This window comes from Scyliorhinus torazame, chromosome 1 (assembly GCF_047496885.1).
Source record: "Scyliorhinus torazame isolate Kashiwa2021f chromosome 1, sScyTor2.1, whole genome shotgun sequence".
NCBI lineage: Eukaryota > Metazoa > Chordata > Chondrichthyes > Carcharhiniformes > Scyliorhinidae > Scyliorhinus > Scyliorhinus torazame.
The window spans coordinates 87,519,754-87,537,176 of NC_092707.1; the positions used below are offsets into that span (position 1 = coordinate 87,519,754).

A 17,423-nucleotide genomic window follows, 5' to 3' on the forward strand; every position below is an offset into this window, starting at 1 on the left:
AGCGGAGCAAGCTCAATGGGCCAAATGTCTACTCCTGCTCCTATCTCCTATGTTGTTAGATGTCACTGGTTTGGAATTAAACCCTCAACCTTTTGACTCAAAAGAAAAGGTACTATTGATTGAGCTACAGCTAACACTAAGCCACTTGATGGCAAATGGTACATTTTTAAAAAACTTTCAATTTTCCTCCATTTGACAATACCATGGTTATGAACTGACCAACTAATGGACGTGAGGCCAGAAGACTGTGTTCATGACCATGGGGAATATTCAGTACCATGGCTGTGTGCCATTATGAAGCCCACAATATGGAACCCATCAAATACATCTCTGGGACTTTGAAGGAATTGGTTGTAATTTGCAACCTGTTCAATGTAGAATACTGACACAGCTGGCAATGTAAGTACTCTGTCACAGTCACCTGGACAGCACCAACGATTGGGAAAGTTCAGTTTTTCTAAAGGTCAATTGGACTTCTCATCATGAATGTGAAGAAAATGCAATTCAGGTATTTTTAGCAGAATTAACAGACCATGAAAAGATATTCTGGAATAGTCCAGTTCTTGCACCAACTATATATGAGGCTCATGAAGGAACTTGGCTGCATTGGGCTCCCAATCCTCCTCAGTTGCCCTCTGTCATTCAACTGAAACCTGTCTGGGCCTTTTCTTCCGTTGTAATTTTTGATATAATTGCCGAAATTAGGAGTAGCAAGTGATTTGGGACCAAACATCTAATGGAAAATATCCTGAAGGAGCTGGTAGGAAATTGTTACATCTTTTTGGGTTTATTAACTGCATTATAATATTGTGCATGTGCAGCTGGTGTTATTACTGATATTTATTTTATGAATTGTTGACTATAATTTAATGGGGACACGGGGAGTCCACATTCAGTAAAAATAAGAATGAAGTTTTATTTATAAACGATATATATACACTTCCCGGTAGATCCTTACCAGGTTCTTCTCTGGTTGGTGCCTTACTGGCCGATCTTATATACGCTGGCTAATTGAGATACCCCGCTCCCAGCAGGGTACTCCACAATGGGCACGGGGAAGACAAGCATTTCCACCCCGTAGACCTGCGTGGGATATTTCTAATAATAATAATAATCACTTATTGTCACAAGTAGGCTTCAATGAAGTTACTGTGAAAAGCACCTAGTTGCCACATTCTGGCACCTGTTCGGGGAGGCCGGTACGGGAATTGAACCCGCGCTGCTGCCTTGTTGTGCATTACAAGCCAGCTGTTTAGCCCACTGCGCTAAACCAGCCCCAGAGTCGGTAGAACTTGAATTAATTTTAAATGATGCAACCGAGTGATGAAATCATGCAGTAATTTTGCTGGACTGTGAATGGAGAGCTCACATGGGGTTAGCTAGGTAGGTCCTTGACAGCTTTGACTCGCATCCTTTTAAATATTCACAAGAAGGCAAGAGAAGCAGATAGAAGAAAGCTGATGAACAGCGAAACCCCCTCACTCTCTGAAAATGACTGTCAGGTTTAATTCACTCAAAGTCCAGTGTGTGGATGGGCGGTGGGTACGAACCTTTGAGCACGGCAGCTATTTATCTTTAGACAGAGATTACGGATTGCGTGCTTGCAGAAATTACCAGGGTCTCCTCTTTACAGCGCTTAAAAAGATTTCCAGGACTTCCGGTTGCGGCCATGCCTGAATAGGTCGCACGTTCGACAGCTCCCGCCGGGAACGGACTTTAGGGCTCTCTAGAGGGGCCCCAACAGCACTTGTTCGACGGCTTCCAGTGTGGGAAGGTGACAGCAAGGTCCCCCCGACAGTGTATGGATTGGACCAGGGGTGGAGCGGTGAAAAAAGGGATCTTGGAGCAGCGAAAAGTGAGAGGGAGAAAAAGCAAGATGGCGGTGGGTGGAGACCAAGCAGCATGGGCGCAGTGGTCGCTGGAGCAGCAGGAGTTTCTTAAACGCTGCTTTGAGGAGCTGAAGACAGAAATGCTGGCGCCAATGAAGGCGGTGATTGAGAAGCTAGTGGAGACCCAGAGGGCCCAGGGGGCGGCGATTCGAGAGGTGCGGCAGAAAGCCTCGGAGAACGAGGATGAGATCTTGGGCCTGGCGGTGAAGGTGGAGGCACACGAGGCGCTGCACAAGAGGTGGGCGGAAAGATTTGAGGACCAGGAGAATAGGTCGAGGAGGAAGAATCTTCGGATTCTGGGTCTCCCTGAAGGAGTTGAGGGGCCCGATACCGGGGCATATGTGAGCACGATGCTCAATTCGCTGATGGGCGCTGGAGCCTTCCCGAGCCCCCTGGAGCTAGATGGGGCTCATCGGGTCCTGGCAAGGAGACCCAAGGCCAACGAGCCACCAAGGGCTGTAGTGGTGAGGTGTCACCGCTTTATGGATAGAGAGTGTGTCTTCAGATGGGCCAAGAAAGAGCGGAGCAGCAGGTGGGAGAACACGGAGATCCAAATCTACCAGGACTGGAGTGCAGAGGTGGCCAAGAAGAGAGCTGGCTTTAATCGGGCCAAGGCGGTGCTCCATCGGAAGGGGGTGAAGTTCGGTATGCTGCAGCCAGCGCGATTGTGGGCCACATTCCAAGATCGGCACCACTATTTCGAAACGCCTGAGGAGGCTTGGAGCTTCATACAGACTGAAAAGTTGGACTCAAATTGAGGGTCTGTGGTTGTGGGGGGATGTCTGCTGTATATATGGTTTTAACTACGTGTAGGGAATGTTCCCTTGGTTGGGTGGTGGATGGGGATGGGTGAAAGGATTTGATGGGGAGACTGTGGGAGAGTGTGGGCGCCGGTGTTGGAGGGAGGGGAGGCCCGGGGATGGGGGAATTGAGATAAGGCCGCAAAAGGAGCTGCGCCAGAGGGGGCGGGGCCGTCTCAGCAAAGCGCGGGCTTTTTCCCGCACTAGGGAAGGACGACGGTGGGGGTCGGAGGAGCACACACTGACTGCTAGGGAGGAGGGGGAGGGGGGATTCCCACACTGGGGGGGTCGATGGGAAGGCAGGAGAGGCCGGTCAGCAGGAGTCAGCTGACTTACGGGAATGTTATGGGGGAAGCAAAAGAGCTAGATATGGATCTAGCGCGGGGGGGGTGGTATAGGGTTGCTGCTGCATTGGCCAATGGGGAACTGGAAATAGGAGAGGTGGTCGGGGCGGGGGTCTGCCGTCTGGGGGACTGGAGGGTGCGGGAGGCGCGGGCACGTGACTGGCCTAGAAAAGGAGATGGCTAGTCGGCAGGGGGGGGGGGGGGGGGGGGGTGAGAAGCCCCCCAATCCGGCTGATAACTTGGAATGTGAGGGGCCTGAATGGGCCGGTTAAGAGGGCCCGAGTGTTCGCGGACGTGGTCATGCTTCAGGAGACACATTTGAATGTGGCAGACCAGGTCAGGTTGAGAAAGGGATGGGTGGGACAGGTATTCCATTCGGGGCTGGATGCGAAGAACAGAGGGGTTGCAATACTGGTGGGGAAGTGGGTGTCGTTTGAGGCCAAGAATATTGTAGTGCATAATGGAGGTCGAGACGTGATGGTGAGCGGTAGGTTGCAGGTGGTGTGGGTGGTACTGGTAAACGTATACGCCCCGAATTGGGATGATGCCGGATTTATGAAGCGCACGCTGGGTCGGATTCCGGACCTGGAGGCAGGAAGCTTGATAATGGGAGGGGGATTTCAACACGGTGCTAGATCCAGCATTCGATCGCTCCAGATCCAAGACGGGGAAGAGGCCGGCTGCGGCCAAGGTGCTTAGGGGGTTTATGGACCAGATGGGGGGAGTGGATCCATGGAGGTTTGCTAGGCCCCTGGCCAAGGAATTCTCATTCTTTTCCCATGTACATAGAGCCTATTCCCGGATAGATTTTTTTGTTTTGAGTAGGGCGCTAATCCCGAAAGTGGAGGGAACGGAGTATTCGGCCATAGCCATCTCAGATCACGCCCCGCACTGGGTGGAGCTGGAGTTAGGAGAGGCGAGGGACCAGCGCCCGCTGTGGCGTCTTGATGTGGGATTACTGGCGGATGAGGAGGTGTGCGGGAGGGTGCGGGGGTGCATTGAGAGATACTTGGAGGCCAATGACAACGGAGAGGTGCAGGTGGGGGTGGTCTGGGAGGTGTTGAAGGCGGTGGTCAGGGGAGAGTTAATCTCCATCAGGGCCCACAGGGAGAAGAGAGAGGGCAGGGAGAGGTTGGTGGGGGAGATTTTAAGAGTGGACAGGAGATATGCAGAGGCCCCTGAGGAGGGACTACTCAGGGAGCGGCGAAGCCTCCAGACGGAGTTTGACCTGTTGACCACAGGGAAAGCAGAGGCACAGTGGAGGAAAGCACAGGGGGCGACGTACGAGTATGGGGAGAAGGCGAGCCGGATGCTGGCACACCAGCTCCGTAAGAGGGTGGCAGCGAGGGAGATAGGTGGAGTTAAGGATAGCAGGGGGAATACGGTGCGGAGTGCGGTGAGGGTAAATGAGGTATTTAAGGACTTCTATGAGGAGCTGTACAGATCTGAGCCCCCAGCGGGGGAAGAGGGGATGCAACGATTTTTGGATCAACTGAGGTTCCCGAGGGTGGAGGAGCTGGAGGTGGCTGGTTTAGGGGCGCCAATTGGGTTGGATGAGCTCGTTAAAGGATTGGAGAACATGCAGGCGGGGAAGGCCCCGGGGCCAGATGGGTTCCCGGTCGAGTTTTATAGGAAATATGTGGACCTGCTAGGCCCGTTGTTAGTGAGGACTTTCAATGAGACAAGGGAGAGGGGGACCCTGCCCCCGACAATGTCCGGGGCGCTGATCTCGCTGATTCTGAAGCGGGAGAAGGACCCACTGCAATGTGGGTCGTATAAACCGATCTCGCTCCTCAATGTTGATGCTAAGTTGCTGGCAAAAGTGTTGGCTACGAGAATTGAGGACTATGTCCCTGGGGTGATTCATGTGGACCAGACGGGATTTGTAAAGGGCAGGCAGCTAAACACTAATGTGCGGAGGCTCCTCAACGTGATTATGATGCCATCGGTGGAGGGATAGGTGGCGGTAGTAGCAGCTATGGATGCGGAGAAGGCCTTCGACCGGGTGGAGTGGGAGTATCTGTGGGAAATGTTGCGGAGGTTTGGGTTCGGGGAGGGGTTTATCAGTTGGGTCAGGCTCCTTTCTAGAGCCCCGGTGGCGAGTGTGGCTACGAATCGGCGGAGGTCGGAGTACTTTTGGCTGTACTGAGCGACGAGGCAGGGGTGCCCCCCTGTCCCCCTTGTTGTTTGCATTGGCAATTGAGCCGTTGGCCATGGCACTAAGGGAGTCCAGGAAATGGAGGGGGTTGGTCCGAGGGGGAGAGGAACATCGGGTGTCGCTGTATGCGGATGATCTGTTGCTGTATGGGGCAGATCCAGTGGAGGAGATGGTGGAGGTCATGCGGATCCTAAGGGAGTTTGGGGACTTCTCGGGCTATAAGCTCAACGTAGGGAAAAGTGAGCTCTTTGTGGTGCATCCATGGGACCAGGGAAGGGGGATAGACGACCTACCATTGAAGAGGGCGGAAAGGAACTTTCGGTACTTGGGGATCCAGGTGGCTGGGAGCTGGGGGGCCCTGCACAAGCTCAATTTGACGCGGTTGGTGGAGCAGATGGAGGAGGATTTCAAAAGATGGGATATGCTGCCACTCTCGCTAGCGGGCAGGGTACAGTCGGTTAAAATGATGGTCCTCCCGAGGTTGCTCTTTGTGTTCCAGTGCCTTCCCATTATGATTCCCAAGGCCTTTTTCAAACGGGTAGGTAGGAGTATCATGGGTTTCGTGTGGGCATAATCTCTGGTATACTTTTGCACACAAATGTATGGATAGACATAGGCACAGATACAGCACACGGTTTTTGTGTAAATGTCATAGTCACTTAAAGTTATATGCTTTTAAGTGGCTCCAATGCTTTTATCATAGCATAAATCCACATCCCTTCTACTTTCTCATCTTCAGACTGTCTGCCCACAGTGACAATATGATTTGTCAACCTTTATACCATCCTATCCTACCTTTAAATTCAACTTCTCAGGGCAGCTCGGTGGTGCAGTGGTCAGCATTGCTGCCTCATGGCGCCGAGGTGCCAGGTTCGAATCCGGCTCTAGGTCAAACTCCACACTGTCTGTGTGGAGTTTGCACAGTCTCCCTGTGTTTGTGTTGGTTTCGCCCCCCACAACCCAAAGATGTGCAGGGTGGGTGGATTGGCCATGCCAAATTGCCCCTTAATTGGAAAAAATTAATTGGGTACTCTAAATTCATAAAGGAAAAAAAAAATTCAACGTCTCCAAAAATTCAACTTCCCTGTCTGCCATCACCTTCTGTAAACTCCACATTGTCTGAAGATGACCATCTGCACCAAATCGCATAATGATCCCTGTTTGCCTATATCTCTTACCTCCTCACAGACCTACATCAGGCTCCATCATAATAATCTTTATTATTGTCACAAGTATGCTAACATTAACACTGCAGTGAAGTTACAGTGAAAAGCGTCTAGTTGCCACATTCCGGTACACAGAGGGAGAATTCAGAATGTCCAAATTACCTAACAGCACGTCTTTCAGGACTTGTGGGAGGAAACCGGAGCACCCGGCGGAATCCCACGCAGACACAGGGAGAACGTGCAGACACCACACAGACAGTAACCCAAGCTGGGACCCTGGAGCTGTGAAGCAATAGTGCTAACCACTGTACTACCGTGCTGTCCGCAGTGGATTAAATGTGAAATCCTCCTGTACGGCCATGTCTAATCTCTGCAACCTTTTCCAGCCTTACATCTCCTCTTGGATCCTCCAATCCCTACATTCTGGCCTCCTTTATATCCCCGTTCCCACTGCCCCACTGTTGAAAGATTCACTTCCAGTATCCTGACCTTACCCAAACCTTGCTGCCTCCTTTTCCACCTTCAAAACCATTCATAAGCCACCCCTCTATCAAAGGCTCTTCAACCTTTCCTTTTACTGCTCTGTGAAACACCTTGAAACATTTTTCCCTGCTCATGGGGCTATATGAATGTAAGTTAATTAAGGGTCATGAACATCAGACAAGGTGGAGTTGACAGGCACGATGGAAGTTGAAGTGTAGACAGTGAAGATCTCAAGATAGAAATGAAACTCACCATTTTGGAGAAGTCAGGTCCTGAAGAAATAGTTCAGGTCTGCTCGCGATATTTCACTCAAAAGTGGACGATTGACTCACAGGGAGGAGGGAAGAAAAAGCTAAAATAGCCAATCAGCAGAATAAGAACATAGGAACAGGAGTAGGCCATTCAGCCCATCGAGCCTGCTCCACCATTTAATATGATCATGGCTGTCCGGACACTTCAATGTAATTTGCACCCACTATCCCCATAACCCTTTATGTCATTGTGAATCAGAAATCTATCAATCTCTGCTTTCAACATATTCAATGACTGAGTTTCCAATGGCTGGAGAATTCCAAAGATTCACAGCCATCTGTGTAAAGAAATTTCTCCTCATCTTGGTCCTAAGTGGATTCCCCTCATTCTGAAATTGTGCCCCCTGGTTCTTGACACCGCAGCCAAGGGAAACATCTGACCTGCATCTACACTGTCTATTGCTTTAAGTATTTTGTAGGTTTCAATGAGATTTTAGTGAGGACACGGGAAACCCAAAACGAGTAAAGTGAAGAACTTAGGTTTATTTATAATAAGGGTATTTACACTACCCAATAGATCCCTATCGGGTACCTTTTCTGGTTGGTGCCTTACTGGCCGATCTTTTATACAAAAGTTAATAGGTTTGACAAAGTCCCGTATAAGAGATTATTGTGCAAAATTAAAGCGCATGGGATTGGGGGAAGTGTGTTGAGGTGGATAGAAAACTGGTTGGCAGAGAGAAAACAAAGAGTCGGAATTAATGGATCCTTTTCAAATTGGCAGGCAGTAACTAGTGGGGTGCTACAGGGATCGGTGATGGGACCCCAGCTATTCACAATATGTATTAATGATTTGGTTGGGGGAACAAAATGTAACATCTCAAAGTTTGCAGATGATACCATGTTGGTTGGAGGGTGAACTGTGACGAGGATGCAGAGTTCTTACAGCATGATCTGGACAGGTTGGGTGAGTGGGCAAATCAATGGCAGATGCAGTATAATTTGGATAAGTGTGAGGTTATTCAATTATGATGTGGAGATGCCGGCGATGGACTGGGGTGAGCACAGTAAGAAGTCTTACAACACCAGGTTTAAGTCCAACAGGTTTGTTTCAAACACTAGCTTTCGGAGCGCTGCTCCTTCCTCAGGTGAATGAAGAGGTATGTTCCAGAAACATATATATCGACAAATTCAAAGATGCAAGACAATGCTCAGAATGCGAGTATTTGCAGTTAATTAAGTGTTTACATATTCAGAGATAGGGATAACCGCAGGTTAAAGAGGTGTGAATTGTCTCAAGACGGGACAATTGGTAGGATTTCGCAAGCCCAGGCCAGATGGTGGGGGGTGAATGTAATGCGACATGAATCCCAGGTCCCGGTTGAGGCCGCACTCATGTGTGCGGAACTTGGCTATAAGTTTCTGCTTGGCGATTCTGCGTTGTCGCGCGTCCTGAAGACCGCCTTGGAGAACGCTTACCCGGAGATTAGAGGCTGAATGCCCTTGACTGCTGGAGTGTTCCCCGACTGGAAGAGAACATTCCTGCTGGTGATTGTCACGCGATGTCCGTTCATTCATTGTCGCAGCATCTGCATGGTCTCGCCAATGTACCACGCTTCAGGACATCCTTTCCTGCAGCGTATGAGGTAGACAACGTTGGCTGTGTCGCATGAGTATGTACCGCGTACCTGGTGGGTGGTGTTCTCACGTGTAATGGTGGTATCCATGTCAATGATCTGGCACGTCTTGCAGAGATTGCCATGGCAGGGTTGTGTGGTGTCGTGGTCACTGTTCTGAAGACTGGGTAGTTTGCTGCAAACAATGGTTTGTTTGAGGTTGTGCGGTTGTTTGAAGGCAAGTAGTGGGGGTGTGGGAATGACCTTGGCAAGATGTTCATCTTCATCGATGAAGTGTTGAAGGCTGCGAAGAAGATGTCGTAGTTTCTCCACTCCGGGAAAGTACTGGACGACGAAGGGTACTCTGTCGGTTGTGTCTGAGGAGGTCGGTGCGGTTTTTTGCTGCGGTGCGTTGGAACTGTCGATCGATGAGTCGAGCGCCATATCCCGTTCATACGAGGGCATCTTTCAGTGTCTGTAGATGTCTGTTACGCTCCTCCTCGTCTGAGCAGATCCTGTGTATACGGAGGGCTTGTCCATAGGGGATGGCTTCTTTAATATGTTTAGGGTGGAAGCTGGAGAAGTGGAGCATTGTGAGGTTATCCGTGGGCTTGCGGTAAAGCGAAGTGCTGAGGTGACCGTCCTTGATGGAGATGAGTGTGTCCAAGAATGCAACTGATCTTGGAGAGTAGTCCATGGTGAGTCTGATGGTGGGATGGAACTTATTGATGTCATCGCGTAGTCATTTCAGTGATTCTTCGCCATTGGCCCAAAGGAAAAAAATGTCATCGATGTATCTGGTGTATAACGTCGGTTGAAGGTCCTGTGCGATGAGGAGGTCTTGTTCAAACTTGTGCATGAAGATGTTGGCATATTGAGGTGCAAATTTGGTCCCCATGGCTGTTCCATGCGTCTGGATGAAGAACTTGTTGTCGAAGGTGAAGACGTTGTGATCCAGAATGAAACGGATGAGTTGCAGAATTGCGCCTGGAGATTGGCAGTTGTCGGTGTTGAGTACTGAGGCTGTTGCAGCAATGCCGTCGTCATGGGGGATGCTGGTGTAGAGTGCCGAGACGTCCATTGTGACGAGGAATGTTCCTGGTTCAACTGGTCCATGGGTGCTGAGTTTCTGTAGGAAGTCTGTCGTGTAGCGACAGAAGCTGGGCATACCTTGTACGATGGGATTCAAGATGCCCTCGATGTAGCCAGAGAGGTTCTCACACAGGGTCCCATTGCCTGATACGATAGGACGGCCTGGTGTGTTGGCCTTGTGTATTTTCGGGAGGCAGTAGAGATCTCCAATGCGGGGGGTACGTGGGATGAGAGCGTGTAGGGTACTCTGAAGGTCTGGATCCAAGGTCTTAATCAATCTGTTGAGTTGGCGGATGTGTTCCTTGGTCGGATCTGCGGGTAACTGTCTGTAGTGTTCCTGGTTGTTGAGTTGTCGGTATACTTCTTTGCAGTAGTCCCTTCTGTTCAGTATGACGGTGGCCCCTCCTTTGTCTGCTGGTTTGATGACGATGTTGCGGTTGGTCTTGAGAGCGCAGATGTTATTCACTTAGGAAGCAAAAACAGGAAGGCAGATTACTACCTGAATGGTTGTAAATTGGGAGAGGGAAGTGTGCAGCGGGACCTGGGTGTCCTTGTGCACCAGTCGCTGAAGGTAAGCATGCAGGTGCAGCAGGTGGTAAAGAAGGCAAATGGTATGTTGGCCTTCATTACGACAGGTTTCGAATACAGGAGCAGGGATGTGTTGTTGCTATTATACAGGGCCTTGGTGAGGCCGCACCTAGAATATTGTGTGCAGTTTTGGTCTTATGTTCTGAGGAAGGGTGTTCTTGCTCTCGAGGGAGTGCAGCGAAGGTTTACCAGACTGATTCCAGGGATGGCAGGACTGTCATATCAGGAGAGATTGACTAGGTTAGGATTGTTCTTGCTGGCGTTCAGAAGAATGAGGGGGGGGATCTCATAGAGACTTATAAAATTCTAACGGGACTGGACAGGGTAGATGCAGGGAAGATGTGTCCAGAACCAGGGTCACAATCTGAGGATTCAGGGTAAACCATTTTGGACAGAGATGAGGAGACATTTCTTGACACAAAGAGTGGTGAGCCTGTGGAATTCATTACCACAGGAAGTAGTTGATGCTAAACATTAAATATATTCAAGAGGCAGCAAGATATAGCACTTGGGACGAATGGGATCAAAGGCTATGGGGAGAAAGCAGGATTAGGTTATTGTGTTGGATTATCAGCCATGATCATGGTAAATAGCGGAGCAGGCTCGAAGGCCTCTTCCTGCTCCTACCTTCCATGTATCTATGTATTTCCCCTGCCCCTCAGCGGAGAAGGTCATACTCCTCGCGAGCCATGGGGAAGATAATCATTCCCACCCCATAAGTCCTGAGAAGGTGGAGCAGGTGGAGGACGTCGGACTCTCTTCGGTTCTGACAAATCATTGTCTACCTCAGGGTTTTTCAAACACAGGGTCACGAACCGCGGGTGGGCCACGGGCGGGTGTCGGGTGGGTCGCGGAGTGATCAGTTGTGGCATTCCGATTGCGGAAAGAAGACCCCAAAGGCGGTGACCGGCTTTTAAGAATGCCAGCCGCAGGCAGTCCCCAATTGGTAGCGGGGTTTGAGGGGGCGGGGCGGCGCGAGGCTGGGCTGTGTGCTGGTCACCTCGTGCGCGCGCAGGGGGCGGGGGTGGGGACAGGGACTGACAGGGCGTCCACGTGGGCACGCAATGCTAACAGTGGTGGCCCCATCTTGGAACTCTGCTCCGGTGTTCGTCCTCTGCGCGCTGTGCAACACGTAAAAATCAGGCATTGGAAACAAAGTTTTAAAATAAACTAGGGAATGCCGGCCATTACCGCCTTTAAATATGAACGATGGAGTCTTTCCACCAGAGTCAGCGGCAGAGAGAAGGTCACGCGCCCGGCACGCACACTGACACCACGCACTCTATACATCTGTGATTTGGGCTCGAAATCACGGAGGAGAGATTCCTCCACTTTGTAGCTGCCAGCAAGCAAGCAATAGGACTGTGTGAAGAACTGAAGAGGAATTATTTTGTGATAAGGAAGAGAGCGCTGGAGACACAAAAAGGCCAGGATCTCACAACTGAATCTGTTGGAGAGAGCTTCTCAGGCGAGTCCACAGCAGGACAAGGCATGCTGGTGTGAGCTGTATACAGAGCCCCAGGGCCTCTGGTGAACAAACAATTAAGAAGAAACTGAAAATGGAAACAAATCAGTATAAAGATGATTTCTTAAGGCATGGCTTTCATGTGCCACTGCAAATCAGGATGCAACACCCATGTGTGTTATATTCAGGGAAATACTGACAAATGAAAGTTTAAAACACTCAAATCTTCGAAGGAATTTGAAGACGAAGCATGGTGAGTTCGAGAACAAACCTCTTGATTTTTTTCAAAGGATGCAGTGGGAACTTAAATCGTCAGCTGAAGTCCTCAGCAGAAATGTAACATTGAATGACAAAGCAAGTGAGATCGTGAGGACCAAGCAAGTGAGATCGTGAGGACCAAGCAAGTGAAATCGTGAGGTCCAAGCAAGTGAGATCGTGAGGTCCAAGCAAGTGAGATCGTGAGGTCCAAGCAAGTGAGATCGTGAGGTCCAAGCAAGTGAGATCGTGAGGTCCAAGCAAGTGAGATCGTGAGGTCCAAGCAAGTGAGATCGTGAGGTCCAAGCAAGTGAGATCGTGAGGTCCAAGCAAGTGAGATCGTGAGGTCCAAGCAAGTGAGATCGTGAGGACCAAGCAAGTGCGATTGTGAGGACCAAGCAAGTGAGATCGTGAGGGCCAAGCAAGTGAGAATGTGAGGACCAAGCAAGTGAGATCGTGAGGTCCAAGCAAGTGAGGTCCAAACAAGTGAGATTGTGAGGACCAAGCAAGTGAGATGGTGAGGTCCAAGCAAGTGAGAATGTGAGGACCAAGCAAATGCAATTGTGAGGACCAAGCAAGTGAGATTGTGAGGACCAAGCAAGTGAGATCGTGAGGACCAAGCAAGTGAGATCGTGAGGACCAAACAAGTGAGATTATGAGAACCAAGCAAGTGAGATTATGAGGACCAAGCAAGTGAGATCGTGAGGACCAAGCAAGTGAGATCGTGAGGACCAAGCAAGTGAGATCGTGAGGACCAAGCAAGTGAGATTATGAGGACCAAGCAAGTGAGATTATGAGAACCAAGCAAGTGAGGTCGTGAGGACCAAGCAAGTGAGATTATGAGAACCAAGCAAGTGAGATTGTGAGGACCAAGCAAGTGAGATTATGAGGACCAAGCAAGTGAGATCATGAGGACCAAGCAAGTGAAAATGTGAGGACCAAGCAAGTGAGATCGTGAGGACCAAGCAAGTGAGATTGTGAGGTCCAAGCAAGTGAGATTATGAGGACCAAGCAAGTGAGATCATGAGGACCAAGCAAGTGAGATTATGAGGACCAAGCAAGTGAGATTATGAGAACCAAGCAAGTGAGATTATGAGGACCAAGCAAGTGAGATCGTGAGGTCCAAGCAAGTGAGATCGTGAGGACCAAGCAAGTGAGATTATGAGGACCAAGCAAGTGAGATTGTGAGGACCAAGCAAGTGAGATCGTGAGGACCAAGCAAGTGAGATTATGAGAACCAAGCAAGTGAGATTGTGAGGACCAAGCAAGTGAGATCGTGAGGACCAAGCAAGTGAGATTATGAGAACCAAGCAAGTGAGATTATGAGGACCAAGCAAGTGAGATTATGAGAACCAAGCAAGTGCGATCGTGAGGACCAAGCAAGTGAGATCGTGAGGACCAAGCAAGTGAGATCGTGAGGACCAAGCAAGTGAGATCGTGAGGGCCAAGCAAGTGAGATCGTGAGGGCCAAGCAAGTGAGATCGTGAGGGCCAAGCAAGTGAGATTATGAGGACCAAGCAAGTGAGATTATGTGGACCAAGCAAGTGCGATCGTGAGGACCAAGCAAGTGAGATCGTGAGGACCAAGCAAGTGAGATCGTGAGGACCAAGCAAGTGAGATCGTGAGGGCCAAGCAAGTGAGATCGTGAGGGCCAAGCAAGTGAGATCGTGAGGGCCAAGCAAGTGAGATTATGAGGATCAAGCAAGTGAGATTATGTGGACCAAGCAAGTGAGGTTATGAGGACCAAGCAAGTGAGGTCGTGAGGGCCAAGCAAGTGAGATCGTGAGGACCAAGCAAGTGAGATCGTGAGGGCCAAGCAAGTGAGATTATGAGGACCAAGCAAGTGAGATTATGAGGACCAAGCAAGTGAGATCGTGAGGGCCAAGCAAGTGAGATTATGAGGACCAAGCAAGTGAGATCGTGAGGACCAAGCAAGTGAGATCGTGAGGGCCAAGCAAGTGAGATCGTGAGGGCCAAGCAAGTGAGATCGTGAGAACCAAGCAAGTGAGATTATGAGGACCAAGCAAGTGAAAATGTGAGGACCAAGCAAGTGAGATCGTGAGGACCAAGCAAGTGAGATTGTGAGGTCCAAGCAAGTGAGATTATGAGGACCAAGCAAGTGAGATCGTGAGGACCAAGCAAGTGAGATTATGAGGACCAAGCAAGTGAGATTATGAGAACCAAGCAAGTGAGATTATGAGGACCAAGCAAGTGAGATCGTGAGGTCCAAGCAAGTGAGATCGTGAGGACCAAGCAAGTGAGATTATGAGGACCAAGCAAGTGAGATTGTGAGGACCAAGCAAGTGAGATCGTGAGGACCAAGCAAGTGAGATTATGAGAACCAAGCAAGTGAGATTGTGAGGACCAAGCAAGTGAGATCGTGAGGACCAAGCAAGTGAGATTATGAGAACCAAGCAAGTGAGATTATGAGGACCAAGCAAGTGAGATTATGAGAACCAAGCAAGTGCGATCGTGAGGACCAAGCAAGTGAGATCGTGAGGACCAAGCAAGTGAGATCGTGAGGACCAAGCAAGTGAGATCGTGAGGGCCAAGCAAGTGAGATCGTGAGGGCCAAGCAAGTGAGATCGTGAGGGCCAAGCAAGTGAGATTATGAGGACCAAGCAAGTGAGATTATGTGGACCAAGCAAGTGCGATCGTGAGGACCAAGCAAGTGAGATCGTGAGGACCAAGCAAGTGAGATCGTGAGGACCAAGCAAGTGAGATCGTGAGGGCCAAGCAAGTGAGATCGTGAGGGCCAAGCAAGTGAGATCGTGAGGGCCAAGCAAGTGAGATTATGAGGATCAAGCAAGTGAGATTATGTGGACCAAGCAAGTGAGGTTATGAGGACCAAGCAAGTGAGGTCGTGAGGGCCAAGCAAGTGAGATCGTGAGGACCAAGCAAGTGAGATCGTGAGGGCCAAGCAAGTGAGATTATGAGGACCAAGCAAGTGAGATTATGAGGACCAAGCAAGTGAGATCGTGAGGGCCAAGCAAGTGAGATTATGAGGACCAAGCAAGTGAGATCGTGAGGACCAAGCAAGTGAGATCGTGAGGGCCAAGCAAGTGAGATCGTGAGGGCCAAGCAAGTGAGATCGTGAGAACCAAGCAAGTGAGATTATGAGGACCAAGCAAGTGAGATTATGTGGACCAAGCAAGTGCGATCATGAGGACCAAGCAAGTGAGATCGTGAGGACCAAGCAAGTGAGATCGTGAGGACCAAGCAAGTGAGATCGTGAGGGCCAAGCAAGTGAGATCGTGAGGGCCAAGCAAGTGAGATCGTGAGGGCCAAGCAAGTGAGATTATGAGGACCAAGCAAGTGAGATTATGTGGACCAAGCAAGTGAGGTTATGAGGACCAAGCAAGTGAGGTCGTGAGGGCCAAGCAAGTGAGATCGTGAGGACCAAGCAAGTGAGATCGTGAGGGCCAAGCAAGTGAGATTATGAGGACCAAGCAAGTGAGATTATGAGGACCAAGCAAGTGAGATCGTGAGGGCCAAGCAGGCCCATCTGTCGCATTAAAGGTAAGTTTGGCCAGCATGGGTCGCTAACGTCAGCCGGCATGGGCCCCGAAGTTCTGCCGGTTGGTAAAAGCGGGTCGCGGGAAAAGAAGTTTGAAAATCACTGGTCTACCTGATGCACCAGATATGTCAGCAAGTATCTCGCCGGTAAACGTTGCCTGCGGCAGGAACGCCATGGCGGATGATCAGCAAGAAGTGGTAGATCTGTTGAATCGGCATACGAGATCTCAGACGTCTGCGTCTCCATTTCAGAATCGGAAAATACAACGTTGGGCACGTCGGCGTCGGGAGAGACTGGGGGTGTCACAGCAGGTTGGTTCGGCAATGGATCCGGAGATTTCTATCAAGGAACCTCGCAAGGGAGCAACCTCCGTGAGTGAGTGTGATCCAAATGCTGTCTCATCAGTTGCCTCTGGACCCAAACTTGGTAAGAGACTGATCCTGTTTCACGGACGGCAATCCCAGAGAGCCAGCGAGCACCGGGTGTGTTGAAGTTACAAAAGAACACTGTGTCCTCAGGTGTGAAGTGTCAAAGAGGCACCACCCTTGCAAATCTTGGTTACGGCACACCTTTGTGCCGATGTCCGGGAGAATCAAACTCAGTCGGGTATGAAGTCTACGACCCATTAACGTCTCAGCGGGGGGGCCACCCCAGTCACTGCGTGCGACGTGGTCCTGTATGAGAATAAAAAACGTGTCAGCCTGGTATCCATCGAGTAGAAGTCTGTTTCTTCAGCCCTAGCTTAAACGTCTGCATGGCCCTCTGTGCCAAGCCATCCGATGCCGGATGGTATGGTGCAGTGTGGACATGACAAATCCCGTTACTTTTCACAAACGTGGCAAATCCTTCACTCGTACATTAGGACCCATTGTCCATTACGAGCCCCCCAGGGATTCCATAGGTGGAAAATGAGAAGCACAATCGCTCGACAGTCGCCCAGGAGGTGATCGTTGCCATCTTGTGGACCTCCAGCCACTTGGAGTGTGTGTCCACCAGGATGAGAAATATCAAACCTAGGACTGGATCGGCGAAATTAGTGTGTACTCGACACCAAGGGCATCTCAACCACTCCCAAAGGTGCACGGTGTTGTGTACGGTGTCTGTTGTCCAGCAAGGAATCTACAGAACAATTGATGACTTGTCCAAACCAGGATTTTATTAATGCACACGTGGTAAGGTAACAATCAGATACAGAGCAAGTTATCATGGAGTTTCTTTAAACTCCCCTGAAACTACCCCTTTGCACGACTGTCCTTATGTACGTCTTACAACCTTTTGAGGATCACTGGATCTGCCCTGACTTATATCTGATGCCACCTGCTGGTGGGAGGTCACATTGCTGCATACATGGCCACCTGCTGGTGGGAGGTCACACACTGCTGCATACATGGCCACCTGCTGGTGGGAGGTCACACTACTGCATACATGGAATATTATCTGCAGGCATATCACCAAATCCCTTAGGAGATATTGAACTTTGTTTACAAATATGATAACTATCATTACTCTGTACATTAGTAATAGGCATAAGCATTAATAGGGTACCAATAAATATGATATGTATTGGTCAGTATCTGTCCCTTCCGCACAGGTTGATGTGCCTCCCTCACAGGATCACCCCTATGATCACTTGGGCTGTTGCCAGCCTTTTCGAAGACTGGTTTACATGTTGGTCGCTTGCTTTGTGTCCTCTTTATACTGTGCCTTTGAAAGGCAAGCATCCAAGATTGTACACGTGTGTCACCAGCTTCTTCTTTGTTTGTGTCTTCCAAAGATGGTGTTTACTGGTGTAGCACAGA

The 17,423-nt window shown here is 49.9% G+C and overlaps 1 protein-coding gene across 1 annotated transcript in view; it reads left to right on the plus strand.

Moving 5' to 3' along the window:
• Positions 1–638: 638 nt before the first annotated feature.
• LOC140409326 (solute carrier family 2, facilitated glucose transporter member 11-like) overlaps positions 639–17,423 on the plus strand; it is a 189,018-nt gene continuing 172,233 nt past the window's right edge. Inside the window, exon 1 of the mRNA XM_072497743.1 lies at positions 639–760. Coding sequence (XP_072353844.1) covers positions 737–760 — 24 coding nt within the window. The 5' untranslated portion in view covers positions 639–736. The remainder of the gene's footprint in view (positions 761–17,423) is intronic.